Source organism: Topomyia yanbarensis, chromosome 2, assembly GCF_030247195.1.
Source record: "Topomyia yanbarensis strain Yona2022 chromosome 2, ASM3024719v1, whole genome shotgun sequence".
Classification (NCBI taxonomy): Eukaryota; Metazoa; Arthropoda; class Insecta; order Diptera; family Culicidae; genus Topomyia; species Topomyia yanbarensis.
Window position 1 is genome coordinate 159,626,944 of NC_080671.1, and position 21,535 is coordinate 159,648,478.

Genomic DNA, 21,535 nt, shown 5'->3' on the forward strand with positions numbered 1-21,535 from the left:
TGCCATTCTTGCAGCAAATTCCAAGCTGAAAGCATCTAGTTCCCCGGGCCCAGATGGCGTTCCCTTCACTGATAATATAAATTCGTAAATATAAATATTTTACACATTTAATGTACACTGCACGAATGTTATCGTTTGTAACGACATTATTTTTCATGAATGAAACGAAATGTTTTGTTTATTTTAATAAACGTTTGGTTTTATTACGAACGATTTCGTTGGTAGCACGAATTTATTTCGTTTAGTTTAGAAAAGTTTGCGTATTTATTAGCCTATTGCTGTTTTCAGTCGATATTTTGGGATCGATGTTTGACAACATCGATATTTTTTAATTTAAAAAAAATCGATGTGACCAAATCGATTTTATTGTGGTATGAAGAAATGGACACTTGATGAACGAAAGCTATCCTAAATTTTACAAATTTAGTGTACATTGCACGAATGTCGTCGTTTAAAACGACATTATTTTTCGCGAATGAAACGAAATGTTTTGTTTATTTTAATAAACATTTGTATATATTACGAACAATCTCGTTGGTCGCACGAATTTTTTTCGTTCATCTGAGAGAATTTTTCGTATTTAATAGCATATTATTTTGACATTGCTCCCGCAGAGAAAAACTAACTTATTCATTCAAAACCAACGAGCACGATGGTCGTCAAACGGTGGGATAACAAAATTCTCACAAGTTTCCTATCTCATGCCTCCACGCGAGTCTAAGTCTATTGATGACATTTTGTCCTTAGACCGGCGACGACTGGGTGGCTGATAGCACCCCGATAGTAGCAGAATGAGAGGGTGTGAACAGATCTAGTCGAGAAAACATTGCCGTAAAAATGAATAGTTGATCGGAAATTAGCCCCAATACGAATAATCTGACTAGTATCTATGATCACGGGTCAATACGTATCGAAAATTCGCTGCGTCTGTTTTTATGAACCCAATTTCAAGCTCCGTTATTGCTAACAAGCCCGTGCATCAGGTTAACAATCCTTTATATTTATATTCAGTGTTCGTTATTATCGCTCGTATACTTGTATTCCACAAACAATCTGATATGGAAAATAAGAAATACTTTCCTTGATTTATAACATCTCGCGCTATTTTTGGCTGTATAATGTGTTATCACTCGGTAGTTTTTAAGCCAATAAATATATCGTAGAGAAGAAGTAGCGAATTCTGTCCAAATACTGTTGCAATAAATAGTGATCCGGCCCATTACGCAGATAAGATTAGCTTTTCTAGGCAATACTCCCACGGTCGGCCGAGTGGAGTTCAAATTGCTTTTGTTTAGGGAACATAGTATACTCTCGGTAGCCGGCTGCCCAGAGTTTAAAAAGAACCAAAAACTTAACAAGATCTCTTTTTCGAGTGATCGTGCACTCGAAGACTAACTAAACAACTACCTAATAAAATATGCTTTACAGGTCGCATCGCTTGCTTGGAGCGAATCCTAGACCTGATACCCTTCCAAACTACCAACTCCGCGACACCTATGGATGAGTCTGATGAATCGTCGTCCTTCCGTTAATTAGGTAGAGCATCAACACTTCCTGTCTACCTTATCCTTTATCCTTCCCCGTGAACGATGGAGATGGGGGCGGCCGGCAATGATGGCTATCATGCTGTTGAGGTTTTAATATGGGTCGGATTGGCATGAATTCCTACTTACCATTTCCTAAGCAACTCTTATTAGATAATCAGCAGTCAAACATGATGAAGTCAGTGTGCAATCCGCCAAAATCATCGTCACAACGCAACGCAACGCAACGCAACGCAACGCAAAACCAACGAGCAGTTCACGATGGCTCAACTGAATCCGTACTGCTCTGGATTCTAGATCAAATGGAAGCGAAAGAAGCTTAGGAAATCTTCCTGAAACCGGCGGACACGGATACGGTTACTAAATAGTAAGACCAAGACCGTCGTGGTGCTCGTAAATATTATAAAGACTTTCGTATATAGCAACGAACAATTCGTTTGCCTAATGAAGCCATTTCGTAATAAGCCAACGAAAGTCGTTTCGTGGTTTTCACTAAACAAGCGTAATGAAAAATAAAAGTGTTTCAATAGAACTACGAACGATTCATTATATGTACGAAAAATTCGGATATTTTATGAAAATTTTCTGTACGTATCTAATTCCTAGCAATTTACGAATATATTCTATCAGTGTTGATTTTTGTCAAAAAGTGCATCAGAGGGCTTCTTGAACCACTTCGGCGAGTCTTTGTGCTATCACTCACTACTGGAACATTCCCTTCTTGCTGAAAAGCAGCGCACATGTTTACAGTTCACAAAAAGGAAGCAAATCGAACATTGACAATTATCGGCGAATCTCGTGTTTAAGTGCAGTATCAAAACTATTCGAGCTGGTAGTTTTAGACCATCTTTTCTTTCACTGCAAACAGTACATTTCAGATGACCAACACGGTTTTATGCCTAAACGATCGACAACGACCAACCTGCTCTCGTTCACAACATATGTACTCGATGGATTCGCTGACGGATTGCAAACCGATGCTATTTACATGGATTTATCTGCGGCCTTCGACAAAATCAATCATGATATCGCAGTAGCGAAGCTGGACAAACTCGGTATTCATAGGCAACTACTGCGCCGGTTTCGTTCCTACATCGATGGAAGGCAACTCCAAATCAGCATTAAGGACTGTCTATCTACACCATTCTTCACTACATCCGGCATCCCACAACGAAGCCATCTCGGTCCAGTGATATTCCTCCTCTACTTTAATGACGTCAACATCAAATTACAAGGACCCCGCCTTTCTTTTGCCGACGACATGAAAATGTTTCGACAAATACGGGATAAAAACGATGCCGAGTTTCTTCAGAGTGAATTGGAGAGCTTTAGTACGTGGTGTGATCTAAACAGAATGGTTTTAAACCCGAGTAAATGCTCAATTGTTACGTTCACGCGGAAACGCCATCCGATTCAGTTTACCTACCATCTCTTCGACTCGAGTATTCCAAGACACTCTAACGTCAAGGATCTAGGAGTCATCATGAATTCGGCACTAACGTTCAAATCACATACATCATCCATTGTGGATAAGGCATCAAGACAGCTTGGGTTCATCTTCCGAGTAGCGAAAAACTTCAAGGACGTATACTGTTTAAAATCTCTCTATTGCGCGCTGGTTCGCTCAACACTGGAATATTGTTCTGCTGTTTGGAACCCTTACTACCAGACCTGCGTCGACAGAATCGAGGCCGTCCAACGCCGGTTCATACGCTTTGTACTCCGACATCTTCCTTGGCAAAACAGACTTCAGCTGCTGAGCTACGAAAAACGTTGTCAGTTAATACAGCTCGATACACTAAGCATCCGGAGGGACTGCTCTCGAGCCCTGTTCGTCTCGGCCTTACTGTCTGCCAGGGTGGAATGCCCTACAATCCTCGGACGTCTCGATCTTCAAGCTCGCGTTCGAGCTCTGCGCAATAACTCTCTTCTGCGAGTCCCGTTCAGGAGAACCAACTATGGGCGCCAGAGCGCTGTTACCGGACTCCAGCGTGTGTTTAACAGTGTGGCGACGGCTTTCGATTTCAACCTCACAAGAAATTCGATAAAAACTAAAATAATGTGTATTCTGAAATGTAATTAGTTTAAGTAGCCACCATTGGGGCCAAGGGATCTGTTTGTGACGGTACAAATAAACGAACAATAAACCAACAAAAATATGCCTAATATTTTAAATGGAATTCTCAAAGTTTCATTTCTAAAAGTTATCTTGTGACAATATTTCCTTGTAGTGAAAATTGGCGACAGATCTTGACATCTACGAGTCGGCTCGTTGTGGAGGCTAGGTCTACCGACGAGGACTACAACGAGTAGATCGCGGCGAAGCAGGAAGCTAAATTGCTCCTAGTATCGCAACAAAAATGGGAACTTATTGGTTCACCAAACGGACATCGGTACCGAGAGAAATTCCGTCACATTCTTTAGTTCTTGACTGACGGCGAACATGGACTGGAGAGTGTGCGAGAAGAGTCCCCATAGCGACCACCAGGCGATTCGCTACCGCATTGGCCAATGGAACCCTGCTGCAGTACGAAAAAGGACGACTGACTGATCTAATAAGAAGGATTGTAAGGGCTTGTGAGTAGGCTAGGTCCATCGTTGGGGACTAGATCGAGTAGTTCGCGAGCAAGCCGGAAGCTCAACGAGGAAGTGGTACTAAATGACACAAGGGAACTGAAGAGGTTAGTAAATTAGACAGTCTGAAGTTTGCCACCCAGATTATCCTCGTAGGGGAAGAGCACTAATTCTAGACCCACAGCTAGCTTTCCTAATACCATACAGAAATTGCCACGTTGACAGAATAGTAACTAAAACAAATTCCTGGCCAATAACCAATTTTTTTTTAATTTTCTATTTCGTTATATTTTTTTAAATGCCCAAAAGTCTGCTTAATAACGTGGCAAAATTAGGAGTATGTATATTTTTTGCATGGATGTAAAATGGTGATATTTTAAGGGGTTTTTCAATCATTTTAATTATATAGCCAGCAATATTGCTTTCTAGTAATGATGACTGTATTAAGTAAGACAATATTATTGCAAACGTAGTTGAACACAACCATTTGTATAATTTCAACTCAAAACTAACTGAAAGTAGTGTTGTTGTGCATTACACCAACTTTAAAAAATACGTTTTTTAAACATTTTATTCCAAACTTGTATGATAAAAAAGTTACATTATACGGCGAGATTCGGCAAAGTTGCTGAAGCAGTATTACAAAACCAGATTCCAGCTATCCGAAAAACTAAGAACTCTTCCAATCTTGTCCGATCCACAAATTCCAAGCGATTTGAAAATATTGAAATTTTTAGTAATTTGAGGTACACCGAAATGCTGTAGGGCCAAATACTATGCTTTTCAAAATATATCTCTATGAAAATATGCTCAAGCGTCCCTTTTCTTCCCCCTTTTCCACTGATCAACTGTTCATGCATCTGGAAAAACGAATGTATTCACAAAGATCACTCCAAATTACTAGTATTCAAAAGGATTTAGAAAATTTACCTCTGCACTGATAGGTGGATAGATGCCAATTTATTCCAAAAACTTGTTATTGTCTATTTTTTGTTCATATTAAGACATATTAAAAGCAATAGCAACAACAAATAATTTTGGCCAGGATTTGACCCCAGTTACTCCTCTGTGCGTTGTGTGGATGGTCGAAAACTGGTAGTGTGTCGAGGATGGGTGCTGTAACCCTACTGAAAGAACTAGTGTGCTGTGCACATAAAAAAATTCTTCCCGAAGTGATGCCGTAAGGTAATGCCGAGGAGGAATTAGGTTTCGTGCAAGATTAGTTGTATTAGCGGGTCGGGTTACTACCCAAACCCATTCCCTGAGTTATTGGTTTTTGTTCATTTTTTCCTGCTCAGATTGCTTTTGAACATTTTTTTCAAATATATACAAAAAATATTCAATTCCTCCCCTCTCCCGAAAAAATTTCTTACTACTGTTGAAAACTACACAATCCAATTTCGCTTGACGATGGAAGAGAATAGAAAAGACATATCGACTAAATTCGTTTGGTCGGTACGGAGCTACGATGCTCACCAAGGAACGATCAAATTTCTAAGGGGGAAAGACATGTGTTCGATGAGAGTGACGGATCATGAAGCGGAAGCTGCCCATACGGATCGAAAAGTAGCTCAAGGTTCGATTCAGAGCGCATCATACGGGTTCTTCATACCTTCAAGTCCGGTGGAGTTTGAACTTTGACGTTCTAACAGAACTATCAAGCTACCCGTAAAGCTGAACCTGTAAAACAACGTTCTTACGCCGCAAATTGCTGTTATATATTTTGGAAGCACTGTTAGCTGTTACCCAGCAGAGTGATATATACCGTCGCACAGTGTATAGCTCACCATTATTAATTGACAGAGAAAAAGGAAGCCACATATTATTTGAGTTTAAGGGGGGTTAAAGGTTTCAGCGTGCAAAAAACACTTTTTGCGAGTTTTTTTTTTTTTAGAAGTTTGCGTAAAGCAAATTTATCAAAACTTATGTACATTATAGTGTATCATTTCAACAATATGCTGTAATTTTTCTAGGCAAAAATATCGACAAACGATTCGGTGACAAAGCTTTTTGTAGAACGCCTCTGGAAAAACATAATTTGCGGTGTTAGCTGCCATTCAAAAACTACATAACCGATTTCATTCAAACTTTGTATAGGGGAACATGGGGAGACTTGACCAGGTTTTCAGCTAAAACTGCATAAACCTCTAAAAAAGCCTTCAATCCCTCAAAAGTCATTCAGATATAATGCGCAAAGCTATTGCGCGTCTTCATGATTTTTTGCAGAATTTTTAATTTAATTTTTGAAAAGTTACCAAAGTTTTTCTGTGATCGTTTTTTCTGGTCATGTCTCCCCATTGCGGGGAGACTTGACCAAGGCGTGGGGAGACTTGACCAAGAGAATTTTGAAAAATCATAACAAAAAATAATGGCATAAAATATACTGTAATTATTTTTTTTCCTATTGTCGAGATCCTTAGGTAGCAGTAAAAAATATAAAAGAGTTACACTTGACATATTTTGATTTTTTTTTTAATGCATTTCTTTTTAAGGATTAACTGTACTGCTTGCATTGCATGTTCACACGTCACGAAATCAGTCCTACTGTTGCTAACTTTGCTTACAAATATTAAAATATAAAGACTTATGTTTGGGGTGGGATTTTTTTATGGCGTGATTAACATTAACAGTAGATACCAAAGCATAATAAATATCAGGAATTTTGTATCTTTCTTCAGCTGATCGCTACTTGGTCAAGTCTACCCATAAAATCTTGGTCAAGTCTCCCCACCATTAGTTATTGCGTTCAATATCATGCAAATTCTAGTAATAACTATTCCAATGTTCCAGTTTATGTTAAATCATTTCACTGCTTCACAAGGATTAAGATGGTATATTAGTACATTAATAGTAATTAGTAGTCGAGTAGATATGTCCATACAAAGTTTGATAAAAAATTACATCATTTAATGCAAATTTATTAATCACGTAATATTTTCTGCAAGGAAAGGATTTTTCACTCAACACTTTTAAAATTACCTTAAGGGATCGAAACAAGTATAAAAATATTTTTGAAAAAAAATTAAGAATCGAATAGAAGACGCCATAGTCGAAAATAGAATTTTGCGCTTGGTCAAGTCTCCCCATGTTCCCCTACACATTCTATGCTAAAAATACCTAAACCTTACGTTGAGTTTTTGAGATAATTTTTCATTTCAGGGGGTGTTTACTCATAAAAAGGCGGAATTTTTCGTAAAAATAGTAATTTTGATTTAAAATGAGTAAAAAACCCCCTTAATTAAAAATATATCTCAAAAACTCGACGTAGGGGTTAGGTATTTTTACATGGAATGTAAAAGTTTGAAAGAAATCGGTTCAGTAGTTTTGGAATGGCAGGTAACACCGCAAATCTTGTTTTTCCAGAAACGTTCTTCAAAAAGCTTTGTCGCCGAGTCGTTTATCGATATTTTTGCATAGAAAAAATACAACATGTTATTGAAATGATATACTATAATGTACAAATGTTTTGATCAATTCGCTTCACGCAAAGTTCTAAAAAAATCGCAAGAAAAAGTGTTTTTTTTTCACACTGAAACCCTTACCACCCCCTTAGCTTTGTGGTGTGTTCTTAATATTTGTTACTGCCTTCAGTCCCGCGAGTCATCCCTGCAACAGGAAATATAGGGAAATTGAATAACTATACTAACACTTTCTGCATCGCCAAAACAAATTAAAAAAGTATCTTTTTTACCGAAATTATTCCTGCCATAAATATTAAACTGTACCCAAAAAGTATTTGTATAAGATATAGTATATTGGCCTATCTATATAACAATTTATTATATTTATTTTGGACCAAAGATCTGCAACTGAAACCTTTTTTCAGTATTGCACTATATTCCTATATTTAAGCTTATAAGATCCTACTACCAGTTCCTACGCAAAAAACCTTTGCTCGAGAGCTGCCCGGGTCGCGAACGACATCGAAAGTCAAAGTTCACTCGCCATGGTCGTCGCTTTTGTTATGTTTTAATTATGTAAATGCACAATAACCGACCTCCTACAAGTCGGATTACGGTAATGACGATAACAACTGCATGCGGTGGAGTAATGATGACGTTGTTGTACGTTGTGCCGTATGCGGTGGCGGAGTGGTTTTAAACAACTCTTTCGCTCGACCTTCTCACACCGACGCGACAGTGGCACCGTAAGGTAGACTGACTGAACAGAATCAAACCGCATCCGAATCCTCAGAGTAGACTGGAGAATTTAATTCGAACGCAAGTAACTCCCCCGGCAAGAAGCGTGGAAAGAACACCAGCACACATCGCACTGTCTGTTCTCTGGTTTCGAGGGATACCTAGACACTCGCATTGGCTGTGGTCGTATTACCTTTTAGTGACACTGCTTACTCTACAGGTAATGTCAAGAAAAGCGATAACAATTGTGTGCCGTTGCGGCTCCTGTGGTTTAACCAGCCACATCAAGTAGGGTTCAGAATACATTGGTGCTTGAATTTGTGGTATTTTACGACGTTTTTAATACGAGATACATACATATTAAACGTGTTAGAATGAATTCGAGTGCAATTATTTAGCTAGTTGTATCAGACGGTCATGTTTGAATAGTTAAATTTTATGATAATTGTTATAACTAATCAACGTACCGTGACGTACACCCTTAATTGGAATAGCAGTAAAAAATTACAAGCTTACTTTATCAGGTCTCAGGTCTATCGGATGGTAATCGAACAACTTAGATTTAGTTTATTTGGATGTATTATGGTTTTTAACGATCAGGTATCCGAATTATATCTTTTATTATACTATATATTATACACTAGCAATCAAGAAAAAATTGAATCGGGAAGAAGTACGTGATCTGAAAGCAAAAAACGGAGGGATTCTGCTAATCAACTAATCTAGACTAATGAAATCTTCGTTACAAAAACCCCGTTTCCAAAGTCCTGTACAAAACATAAAACACTACAACCGTTAATAAATTATCACAAATCTCAAAGCGCTTTTTCCGCTTCTCTCTTCAAATTTACAGCTTCGACGTCCGGGGGAAACCGCTCCAGCAAGCCCGCCACTGGTCAGCGCCGGAAAGTTTCGGTCCACGTGCTCATTTCAACACTGACACAGATCCGGCTACGTTGGACATCCAGGTATGAAACAGAACACTCTAGTCTCCTTACTCCTTCCTTTCCTTCCTGTCACCAGCAACACGTTACGGGTCTTCGCATTTCCCCCTGCTGCTACAGAACGGGGACAATGTGTTTTTTGTTCTCAGAAACACTATGCGAACCACTGTTGACACACAATTTATCCTCCGAAAATCCTCACTCCCACAAGTAGCTTTGGCTGGTCCCGAACGTGCTGACGGTATCGGTAAAAAAGCGAACTCCTGTGGTTCGTCCAGTTTTTCCTAGCGACCTCCGTCCCTTTCAGAAAAGTTGCTCCATCGTTGATCATATCGTACTATCAATTTTATTCCGTTCCGTTGTTTTCAACGATTTTTTTTCTCAAAATTTCTGTATTGTCGTATCGTTCCATGCTGCTGCTGCTGCTGCTACTGCTGACGCGGACGTCGTATTTTGCAAATATTTGCTTAGGATGTTCGACGACATGACGAGGGTGTCTACCGCTGTCGAGTTGACTTTCGTACCAGTCAAACCCAGAGCTTTCGATACAATCTCAGCATCATTAGTAAGTACCCGGCAAACGCCAAACAACAATAGAGAAAAAAAAATCGTCACGCAATTGTTCATTCTTGCATTGTTCAGTGAGAGGGAAAGTTTTTTTTTTGTTTCCATCCCTCAGATACTTGTTGAGACGAATTAAATTAAGAAAAATAGAAAGTGAATAATTTGTCATTTTTTGCAGAAAATTGTTGATTACCTTTATTGAAATGTTTGGGATTCTGTGATAATTTGGCTGATTCAATTTAACTGACTGGGATGATTTCGTAAAAACAATAATGATGATGTTTTCAGACTGTGGATCGAAGGGTTCCAAGGCTTTGGACGGGAACGAGTGGTGATTACGAAATTGTTGGAAATGTTCGATGACGTTGCTGTTGCTCGGCAATGGAGCGGTTAACACGTCTGGGAGACATCAAAATGTAGGTTTGGATCCTGCCTTCTACTTTCTGTCATATTTTTATATTTGACACATATTTTTGGAAAGATAGTTTTAAATATAAAGAAAATGTGGAATTTCAATTTGAACAAAATTTTATTTTCTTGATTAATTAAAAAATAGGCGTTTTTCGTGACATCACAAAGCTGCAACAATCAAAACTTCAATAAGTTTAAATAATATTAGTCATATATAGGGTTCGTCGCGGTGCGGATGTGGGCGGTAAATGGATAGTCCGCACCGCAACCGCCAAAAATTGATAAAACCGCACCGCTTACCGCAACCGCATTGCATTTACCGCACCGCACCGCGCGGTAATGCGGTAAATACGGTAAAAATCATGTATTTTTAAAAATTATTCATTTATTTTGTATAACCATATATAATAAAATGTTATTTTTATTTACACCAAAATTACCTTTACGGACTCCTCAGAATGTAACATTTATGACAAAATTCAAATTTTTTTTTATAAAGGGGGGTGGGGCGGTGGTAAGGGTTTTGGCGCAAAAAAACACTTTTTTGCGATTTTTTTTAAACTTTGCGTGAAGCGAATTGATAACAACTTTTGTACATTATAGTATATCATTTCAATAACATGCTGTAATCTATGCAATCGACAAACGACTCGGTGACGAAGCTTTTTGTAGAACGTCTCTGGAAAAACATGGTTTGCGGTGGTACCTGCCATTCAAAAACTACTTAAGCGATTTCATTCAAACTTTGCATACACATTCTATGTAAAAAATACCTAACCCCTACGCTGAGTTTTCAAGATAATTTTTTAATTAAGGTAAAAACTGTCCAAACTATACAAAATTTGGCATCTGGGCTAATTTTGACACTTTTCACAACATGAGGCTTTGAGAAACACAACACGCGGTAATTACCGTAACCGCGACGAACCCTAGTCATATATGTGTGAATATCTTTCTAGTTTGATTATTCTACACTCAGTAGCGAACAATTTCCTTCAAACAGATAAACATTCCAACAATAGTTTCTTGAATTGGAGCTTTTTCTAAAGGTCAACAATTCAGGAGCATTATTTCCGTGAACTTCGCCTTCTCTTTTTATGTATCGTTCAACAATTTTTCGAAATGTTAGAAATTGGATTACACAACTTTTCAATGGAAATTGCACAGAGAATCAAAGAATGGAGCCTGGGAGTAGTTTTCCATTCTCAATGTACACGTTTCCAGAGTTCAATATTGTGAAGTATCAATAACGGCGTCGGCCAAGTCCTTACAGTCATCGAGGAAGAAAGGGAGTGTTAGTGTAACAACCGTTGCAATGTAGGGGAGAGAGGGTAACAGTGAATCAGCAGGAACTATGAAACATTCGCAATAAAATCACAATGCATGATCGGAATCGTCTAATTCCCTCACATTTCACAATTTCTAATTCTTTACACGTGTTGCTATATTTTGGAAGAGATCTGATAACTCTATCTCTTTTAATGGATATTTGTTTGTTTTGTGATAGCCAGAGTAAATATGCAATGATAAACATTATTCCATCTTTATGAATTACCATTCATTGAATAAATGTTTAGTCTATTGCTATTTATAGCAAATTTTATGCTCAACATTTGCCGCGAACAAAGTTTTTTGGTAACTACTCATGGTTCTGTGTGATTTCACAATTTTCATGAATAGACCCATTGGGTAACTGTGAAACGATGGCGTATGGGGAACAGTGATTTTTGTATGTTTTTGTGGTCTTTCTCAAAATGTCAATGGGTTCCGATTTTCCACAGTAAATACTACTCATATAGTGCAAAATTAGTAAATTTGGCCAAATTTTGTAGAAATTGTATCTTATTTCAGGATTGCAGCTAATATGCATATATGGTGGTTCGATGTTACGCGATGATATAGTGGATTATTTCGTAAACAAACAATTTTCGCCTCAATATAACTTTAATTCAAAGCGTCAGGATCATTCTTCGTCAAAACAAAAGAATAAAATTTATAAGTAGTATATTTCACTATAGACGACATCGTGTTTCATAGTTCCTACCCATGGGGCACACTGATACATTTTACCACCAACTGTTTATTATCCAAAAAATGTTATTTCCCGTGAATTTTACCAGCTGGAAAAAATATATGTATTAGTTAACAACATAGTGGCACTATGTATCACTTTTGATTACACAAATAACATGTATTATCATCAAAATTAAATTGTAGAAAAAATATGTTTCATTGTTACCCTCTCTCCCCTACACAGTGTATACCTCTGCATCTCCACGGTTGCCACGGGAAGGGGATTTTGTTAGTGGAATGGGATAAACAGTAATATACATCTGGATTCACCTTGATAAGTGATATGATGTATGCAGCTCTCAGTATTGTTCTGATGTTGTATTTGCTCTGGGCAGTCGGCTGCCGAAAGTTTTTAGTAAATTTATCTTTTGTTGTGTAAATTAGAAAATATCGGTCTGTTCGTCGTCCGGCCGTCGGGAGTGCTGTTTATATTTAATTGAACTTTTTTTAACATAGGGAAACGATTGTTACCTTTATTTCAGCTAGGCTCGACAATCCAATAATAATAAAATAGAATGTCATGGCTTGAGACATTCATTGTAATAGAAATGTTGATACTTCATTGATTCTTGCTATTGTAGTATCGTCGTGCATTTATCGTGATCAAATCGTCTTAATTTTTTCTCCATAAACAAATGAGTAACATACCGACTCTTTTGCAACAATTATCCACGCGCGACATTGTGCTATCTCTCGACAACACGAAGTGATGAAAAGCGTATTTTTTTCCAAAAATGCTTAAATTTAGTATGAGTTTGATAAATTATTTAAGATTCAGAAACATATGTATCTAACAGATGTCATTCCAGTCTACAAACAAGAAGAATCAACATGAAACAGTTTTCAAACCTCTATAGAAGATTTTCTTGTATAAAAGCTTGAGCTTGTGCGACCACCCCTGGGCTGCTACTCCGTCATCGATCGGGACTAGCTGAAGTTGCACAGGGAATCAGTAGATAATTATGCTTGGGATTAGCGAAACATCTTTCAATGTGCAACTCCTGGTAATCCTAAAGTGTTTCTGATCAATATACCGGCGCCGGCCAGGCCCAAACGTAGATCGCGGAAGGAAAGGGAAGGAATGGTTAGTCCGATACTTGTTTTTGCTAGAGGCCCTATATACTACTGCGCACTCCACAAGTATCACGGGAGGAGGATATTTTTGTTAGTAGAGTATAGAAGTTGAATATACTTCTTCTTTACCGACGCCAGAGAGGTGATTCCACCTACCTGGAACTAGATATCGATCCACCAATTTCATGGACCGGGGACCAACGGCTTCACTTCCCTTCCGAAGGAAGACGTGACCACAGATTTTTTCACCTCAGAAAAATCTCAACGACCTCGGCTGGAATTGAACCTAGGCCAACTGTAATGAGTGGTGGTCACGCTTACCACTCAACCATCGGCGTCGTCTCTATAGAATATTTTCTTGTATAATATGTTAATGAAGTCAAAGATTGCGATTTTTTAAAGTTGGATAAATGTTCGAAACAAATTTCAGTGTTCAAGATCACCTAATTTAATAATACTTGTCTTTGAAGGTTTGACAACTTCTAGAAGTTTTCCAATACAAAACAGCGAATACTCTGATATAATTTTAGTGATTAATTCTCATAGAAGTAATTAAGGAAAATTAACTCTTCAAAAACAGTAGGGGAACTGTGGGTAAAATGAACAGGGGGGGGGGGGGGTAAAATGAACAGGTAGCCAAATCAAGTCAATGTTTGTTAAATTTAGAACAAACTTCCCAGAAACCTGACCTGTCAAGTATTCAAAGTATATTGAAACCATTTCTTTTGATAAAAAGCTGTCGAATGTGAAATAAATACGATAAAAACCAAAATCGGCGTTCATATTTGTCGCTGATGTTAAATTCGGCATGTAGAAAATATGGTCTTTTGAGGCGAATTTTAATTTTATTCTGAAAATGGTGTTTCATCATAGTAATTGAGCCTCTTGTAGATACATCATCGCAATAAGTAGGGATCAGGACAAAATGGCTCAATCCGAACGGCTGTTTAAAAATAAAATGTCTTGGGGGTAAAATGAACAGGTTGTGGTGGGATAATATGAACCATTTTGCCACTCTAAGTACCATGCCTCAAAATTAATCGGAACGCTAACCTTAAGTTGCTATATCTTCACCGTTTTTTAACAGATCCTAAAAGTTTAATCACCCATGGATAACCCCATGTTGGTAGATATTTTCCGATACCACAGGATTGTAAATTGGTTAATATTACGTTATAAAAATTAATTTTTCCGTTACAAGTTTTTATTTTGCACGCAAAATGCCCTGTGTGTATGCAATTCCCATGATCCGCTGGGACATCAGTATTGCTCGGAAAATGCTTTCCAACGCTACGCATTGCATACATACACGACATTTTGCAGCTTGCCAGAAGGTGTTCACGCTACAAACATGTCTCATTTTTAGACATGTTTTGGAATCAATGTTTGAAAAAATGCGTTTATACCGAAGTATTTTCACCAAATATGTACAAAAATGCTTAACAAGAAATATATAAAGTGATTGTAGTATCTCAAACACTGATTAGTTAGAAAACAATGACTTTGCCACCAATTTCCCTAAGAGACTTGGTTGTTGATATTATCATTTTAACCAATTTTGTTCAAAATATGAAGGCTTAATGAATGCAGCGTATCGAGATATAAAAGAACATTCTATATTTATCCTTAGTGAAGAAAAAAATTGGTAAAAACTATTTTTCTGCACTACGGAGAAAATTGTTTAAAACAACCATTGCGAGTTGAGAACACAAAACCTATAACTATGGAGTTTGCGTTTCGACTTCATCTCATCAGAATCGAGTCACTAACTTAGTGACAGGACTAAGCTAGCGTCGAATTGATGTGCTGTGTCTGGGCAAATCCCTTGTCCGTTTAATATTTGGGAATTTTTTAAAGCTAGTTTTTTTTGTTAAATATATCATTTTTGTAAGCTTCGGAGACTCATACCTTGAATGCAATGTGAATTTATTGTTTATTGACCGCAGAAAAGATTTATCAAATACAGTAATATTAGAATAACTCGCTATAAACGTTTTCTGTTACTATATTTCGATACTCTGAATAGTCGACAAAGTTGCTTGAAATAGCATTTTCGAAAACTTTGCTAGAAACAGTTTCGACCCAAATTTGCTTTTGAAGAGTAAATTATCTATAATTACTTCTAGGAGGATTAACCGCCCAAATTATTTTATTGAGAAGATGAACAGTTTTACGTTTTGCTATTGTTCAATGTTACTTAACATCGAAATTTGGCAGTTTCGAATGAATGGGATCGTGACCGTTAAAAATTGCTCGAGCATTGATTTTATTTTTCTTTATTATTCAAGCTCATATAACTTGACAACGAGCTTGAGCTTGAGCTTGTGCGACCACTGCTGGCTGATACTCCATTATCGATCTGGACTAACTGAAGTTGCACAGGGAATCAGTAGATAATTATGCTTGGGATTAGCGAAACATCCTTCAATATGTAACTCCTGGTAATCCTAAAGTGTGTATTGATCAATACCGGCGCCGGCCAGGCCCGAACGTAGATCGCGGAAGGAAAGGGAAAGAATTGTTAGTCCGATACTTACTTTTGCTAGAGGCCGTATATACTGCGCGCTCCACAAGTATCACGGGAGGATGATATTTATTAGTAAGTATAGAAGCTGGATTCTACTTCTTCTTTACCGACGCCAGAGAGGTGACTCCACCATCTGGACGAGATATCGATCCATCACAACTCATGGACCGGGGATAAACGGCTTAACTTCCCTTCCGAAGAAAGACGTGACCACAGATTTTTTCCACTCAGAAAAATCTCAACAACCTCGGCTGGAATTGAACCCAGGCCAACTGGAATGAGTGGCGGTTACGCTTACCACTCAACCACCGGCGCCGTTCAAGCTCATAACTTGACAACGAGTCCTAGTGTCTAGTACACGAAATTTTAGTACGCCATTCAATTCAGCACTTTAATATACACCATTAATAGCCACTAACTTGATATATATTGAAATATTTATTAATTCCAATCCTGCTTAGAGGCAATTCATATAGTTTATAATACATCCAAAATCAAATGCTTATAAAAAACGATACTGACCTGCTAGAGACAAACTGTAAACGTCATTTATCATCAACTTCAAACTAGTTTCCGAAATGTTATTTTTTCATTAACCATATTGAATTTTTGTCTAAACTCTACGCAATCTAAAAACTATATTTTCAGCAAATGTTGAAATGTATTTTTATAGCCAATCTACCTATTCAAACTTAGCTTCCCATTCCAAAAATTGTCTCCATATTTTGGAGCATCTTTCCAAAAATGAGCTCATAATAATTCAGGGTTATTTTATTTTAAATTTAAGTAATTTGACAACTATGGGATTTGGGCTAAGAGATAAGTTACAAGATCCCCTTCCCACAATTTTCAAAAAGTTCTCATGACGCTTTAAATACGGTTCTCAATGTAGTGATCGGAGAATATTTTTCCAAAAATATTTTATGGAACATTTTATTAAATTTGTCAGTATCAATTAATGTTTTCAATCCAATTAATTTTAGTTTAAGGGGGAGGGGGAGGGGTTAACACCCAAAACCCCCTGGCTACGCCGCTGAATTAGTCAATGGGCGAATGAACACCAAAGCACATTGCACTAACACTTATTACTGACATAAAACCGAAAATAGCCACGTGAAAAATCACTTGTTTTCAATTAACAAGCATTAAAAGTCGCTAAACTTGATGATGTTTATTTGTTTATTTGGAAACAGGGAAAAGCCCGCTGGAGTGAAGCTCATTTTCGCCTCTTCTCCAGTAGGCATAAAACCTTCTCATCTTTTCATTGTCAACAGGCAATATGCTAATGACCCTAATGACAAAAAAGCTAATTACTATATAATACACAGAATATAAATAATATACAATAATAGGACATACAGGTAAGTTCAGTACCTATTAACTATGTCTAACACAAACTCGAAAAGTGAAACTTGCTTAAGTACTACTTACAACATAATACAATACATAAAAATGATGTATGACTGATGTAGTACCGTCGAAACACATATCACTTATCGTTCAACCAGAAATGTATCAAAAACACTGAAATATCGCGCAATAAGTCGAGCTCACTAATTACGTGATCTAACTTTACAGCAGTGTTCCCATCCTTCAATAATGATCGGAAGAATAAAACTTTCCCAAAAGTGTTTTCGACGACTGTCCAAATCAACAGTCAATACCGCCAGTGATGATAAAAACCATAGAATACACGGTCGTAACTCGGAAATATATTAAATAATCTTTAACCAGTCAAGCATGAAATCTTATTCAACATCAACAGCGAAGACAACAAGGACGAATACGATAACCTTAGAGAAAGCCGACTAACTGATCCCCAAGTAGCAGTAGAAGGCGCGAAAGAATCAAAGAATCTCCACGAAAACAGATGATCTCTACGCGAAGTAACAAATTGCGTACACAAGATCCGATGGAAATATAATTAAATTCGTTTTTTTTTATTTTTAAATCCACATTGTTAATTATGAAACATTCAGAGCTCGGTTGAGCTAACGCATTGAGTCCTGTCAAAATAAACGAAAAAAACAAATTTATTCAAGCTGTTCCTTTGTGGAGAAGACTGAATAGATTCACAGACGCAAAATATGTCCCAATCAAACATTACGAGTGTGCCATGAATATGGTTCCCAGTTCGTAATTGGTAAACTCTCAAAATCTCAATTTCGTTCAAACGAAGCAGTTACACTGAAAGTTCTGATACTGCTATGTAGTCTGATGAAGTTTTTGTTTTTAGTTTTAGCAAGCCTAACGAAAGTTTTGCGATTATTTCATCAAATTATTCGAACAAATTACAAAATCGGTACGTTATCAACCCACGAAATGGATTTTGTACTATTAACGAGCAGTTCGCATTGGAAATAAAAATAACTAAAACAGAACTACAATCTTCGTAAATATTACGAATGAAGTTCCTACTATTAACGAAATAGATTCGTTACCAACTCGCATAATTTATTTTATGTGTCGACCTCACATCCTCGAAGAATCGGTTTTTTTTCATCAGCGGATTAAAGCATCGATCTGGCAAAATTGTTCTTTTTTCAAAATGACCAACACTACGAAGGATGTTCGTAAATATTACGAAGTTTTTCGTGCATTCGTCAAACAATTCATGATATTCACGAAATAGATTCATCATCAACCCAGGGAATTTAGTTTGTGCTATTTACGATTTCTGATAAAGAATGCTTACAATATATATCCACCAAAAAATTAGGTACTACGAGAGTGCCCCTAACTTTCGTAAACATTTTCCGTAAATATCACGAACAAAAAATGCCAATGAGCACTTTGAAATAAAATCGATTATTCCAGATCGAACTCATTCATTTAAATGAAATCGGCGTTGTGAAATATCGATATTAAAAGATCGAACGGAAAAAATATTATATGAAAATATGAATATTTTTGTCTGATGAACAAAAATAAAATCGCCCTTTCAAATTATTCGTATTATGTGCAAACACTTAGTCAAAGAATAAAACATTTCGTTTCATTCATAGAAAATAGTTTTGTCATTGATGATAACTTTCATACTGTAAGTAGGGGTTTGCCCACTACTCGGGTTCAGATTGCCCGGCGGACCCTTCTTATCAAGGCGGCCTAGGTGCTTCTATCGGAATTTCAGATTTTCGTATCAAAAAAAAAACTTCGGCGATCCAGCACCACACTTTCCTTAGCACCCGGACCACGGACTTGCATTTTCGACGGGAGTCTACCGTCGCACACGCGCTCTTAACGTTTGGCGGAAAACTGTCCTGCAAAAAACCACAGAAATTTTCCAGACGTCTGATTGTAACCGTGGTCCATCACTTTCTGGTTTTACGATAGCCGCAAAACAAATACCAAAAAAATGCACCGCCGCATAGCTGTCATCGCTATGGCACAGCATAGTCTGCCCACTTTTGCAGCGAAAGGAGAGCGGTAACCTAACTAAACCCTATGCTATTTATTTACAACTACACAGCAAAAATTACTGCACCTATCTGGACTAATGACAACGTTCATGGACTATTATTCAAACGAAATTTACATCAAAAACATGAACGAGCATAATGAACAGCGGTGAGTTATGTTGCAATAACAATACATTCTACGGAGAGAGTACGCACAAATAGGTATATTTCAACCCAGTGCCAAATTGTTAATCTGACGGGTTAAAATACAACGTATACTAAATACGTAAAATTTCATTCATCAAGTCTCCATTTTGTTCAGTTCGTTATTTACAATGCCCAAAAATACCTCGTTGCAGGAAACGACAAATGAATTCGTGCATTGGATGATCATTTTCGTTCTATTTACGAATTTGTTTTGCAGTGTATTCCATTGCTGTATGTAAGCAATTTGTACGAGGACGAATCTATTCATTTAGTTCATATGATTATCGATTTTATATAAATTATTTTGTGATTGCATCAGCTAATTTTTGGACCAATCAAGATGTAAGCTTTTTATTTTATTATGGATCGAAGCCAAATAATTTGATAACATTTCAGCCAACATATTTGTCAACATTATGTATGGGATCATAACATAATTTTTTTTTTCATGTTCACTAAACGTTTATTTAAAATCTGTATTTTATGGATGATTTCCAACATTTCCATCAATTATTTAATGCATTTTAATGCTATTTTTGAATGATTTTTGTAGAGTAGGTTCGTATTTGGCCATTCCCTTAATAAGATTTTGGTTCCACTCCACACCACGACCACAAAAAACCTAAATGCCTTTTTATCATAAATAGGCGAGTCTAGCAATTTTTATTAAATTTTCAGTTGCATTTTATGAAATATGAGAATATTTTTAGGAAATCTTTTTTTATTGTTTTTTTTCATGGATATTTCAAGTTGTCTCATATGCAAAAATACGTATGCCACTATTATAACCTGTTTATTTACACTGTTAAATTCATTAATACTATTTTACGGGAAAAAATTATCTATGCTAACAAGATTACGTGTACTAATTGAACTATTAGTTGCAAATCCTATAATCTAATAAGTACCTATAATCTCCACTAGCATCCAATCAAAGTAATGTTAAATAACACAACAGAAGCAGTCACACTATCACTCGATTGAAGAACTGCAGAAATCTTTCCACCATAATTCCATTACAAAAGGAAAAAGCGCTAGTCAATCTCCCAAACGAAATTAATATTGACGAAGCGAGCAGAATATAAAATCACATCGCTCATTCCTGGTGGATCACAAAACACAACAAACTGATGGGAAGTAGTCAAAGCAGCAGCAGAAGAAGCAACTACAGAGCACCAGCCACATTATTCAAATTAAATTTCCATCCAGAGACCCGCAGAGAAATGAGGCAAAATAAAAAATAAAATGAAAATCTTTTTCCCTATTGACAGCGTGGCTTTCTGTCCACATTCACTTTACTTCCCCACCCACTGCAATGCGGTTGAGGTGCTTCTCCGCACTTGAAAGCATCATGACAAAATTAATATTCTACATTTTTCTTGCTCTCTAATTTTGAAGCAATTTTTCGCTTTCGGTATGTACTTTCATACCATGCTTTCGCTATGCTTTGATTCCTGCTGTGGGTTTTAGGCCATAAGATTGTGATTTTGTTCCTGTTCATACTTCAACAGTTTTTTTTTGGTTTTTGCTTCCTTCCTCACGCTTCCCTAGCTATACTCAATGTGTATGTATATATCACTGGAAGTGATTAAGTGGCTTGTCTCTCGTGCATGCGATTGTACGCAACCGTGAAGCAACCGGAAGGAGAATAGCTTTGAAAGACACTCTATATAGCCATTCTACTGCGGTTGGGCTGCACAGGATAGGAATATTTAATTTTAGGAAATTAAAAACAAACTGCAATACTGTTGCTGCGGGGAAAGCACTTGTATGTACGGGTGGAAGCTATTGAGAAAGGTATTTGCTGTGATTGGAAATGTACTAATTCTTCCTTATCCACACAATCCGATTAATATTCTGAATCGGTACCTGGCAAACTATGGCAAGCAGACATCTCCCTTAGCAGTACTATATTCATGAGGTATTTGATTACTGATTCATCTTAGTCCCTTTATCCATCTGATTCTCTGAGAATTCCATTCTGAACACGGACAAATATTAGTAGCTCACTAAACCTCCCTTTTTAATTGGTGAACTTTTTGTCTTTGTCAATCCATTAAAATGAGGAAGTTTAGGTAGA

The 21,535-nt window shown here is 37.1% G+C and overlaps 1 protein-coding gene across 1 annotated transcript in view; it reads left to right on the plus strand.

Annotated features, from left to right (window-relative positions):
- Positions 1-21,535, plus strand: part of LOC131681906 (neural cell adhesion molecule 1-B-like) — a 967,955-nt gene that overhangs the window by 694,442 nt on the left and 251,978 nt on the right. Inside the window, exons 3-4 of the mRNA XM_058963004.1 lie at positions 9,111-9,225; positions 9,673-9,766. Coding sequence (XP_058818987.1) covers positions 9,111-9,225; positions 9,673-9,766 — 209 coding nt within the window. The remainder of the gene's footprint in view (positions 1-9,110; positions 9,226-9,672; positions 9,767-21,535) is intronic.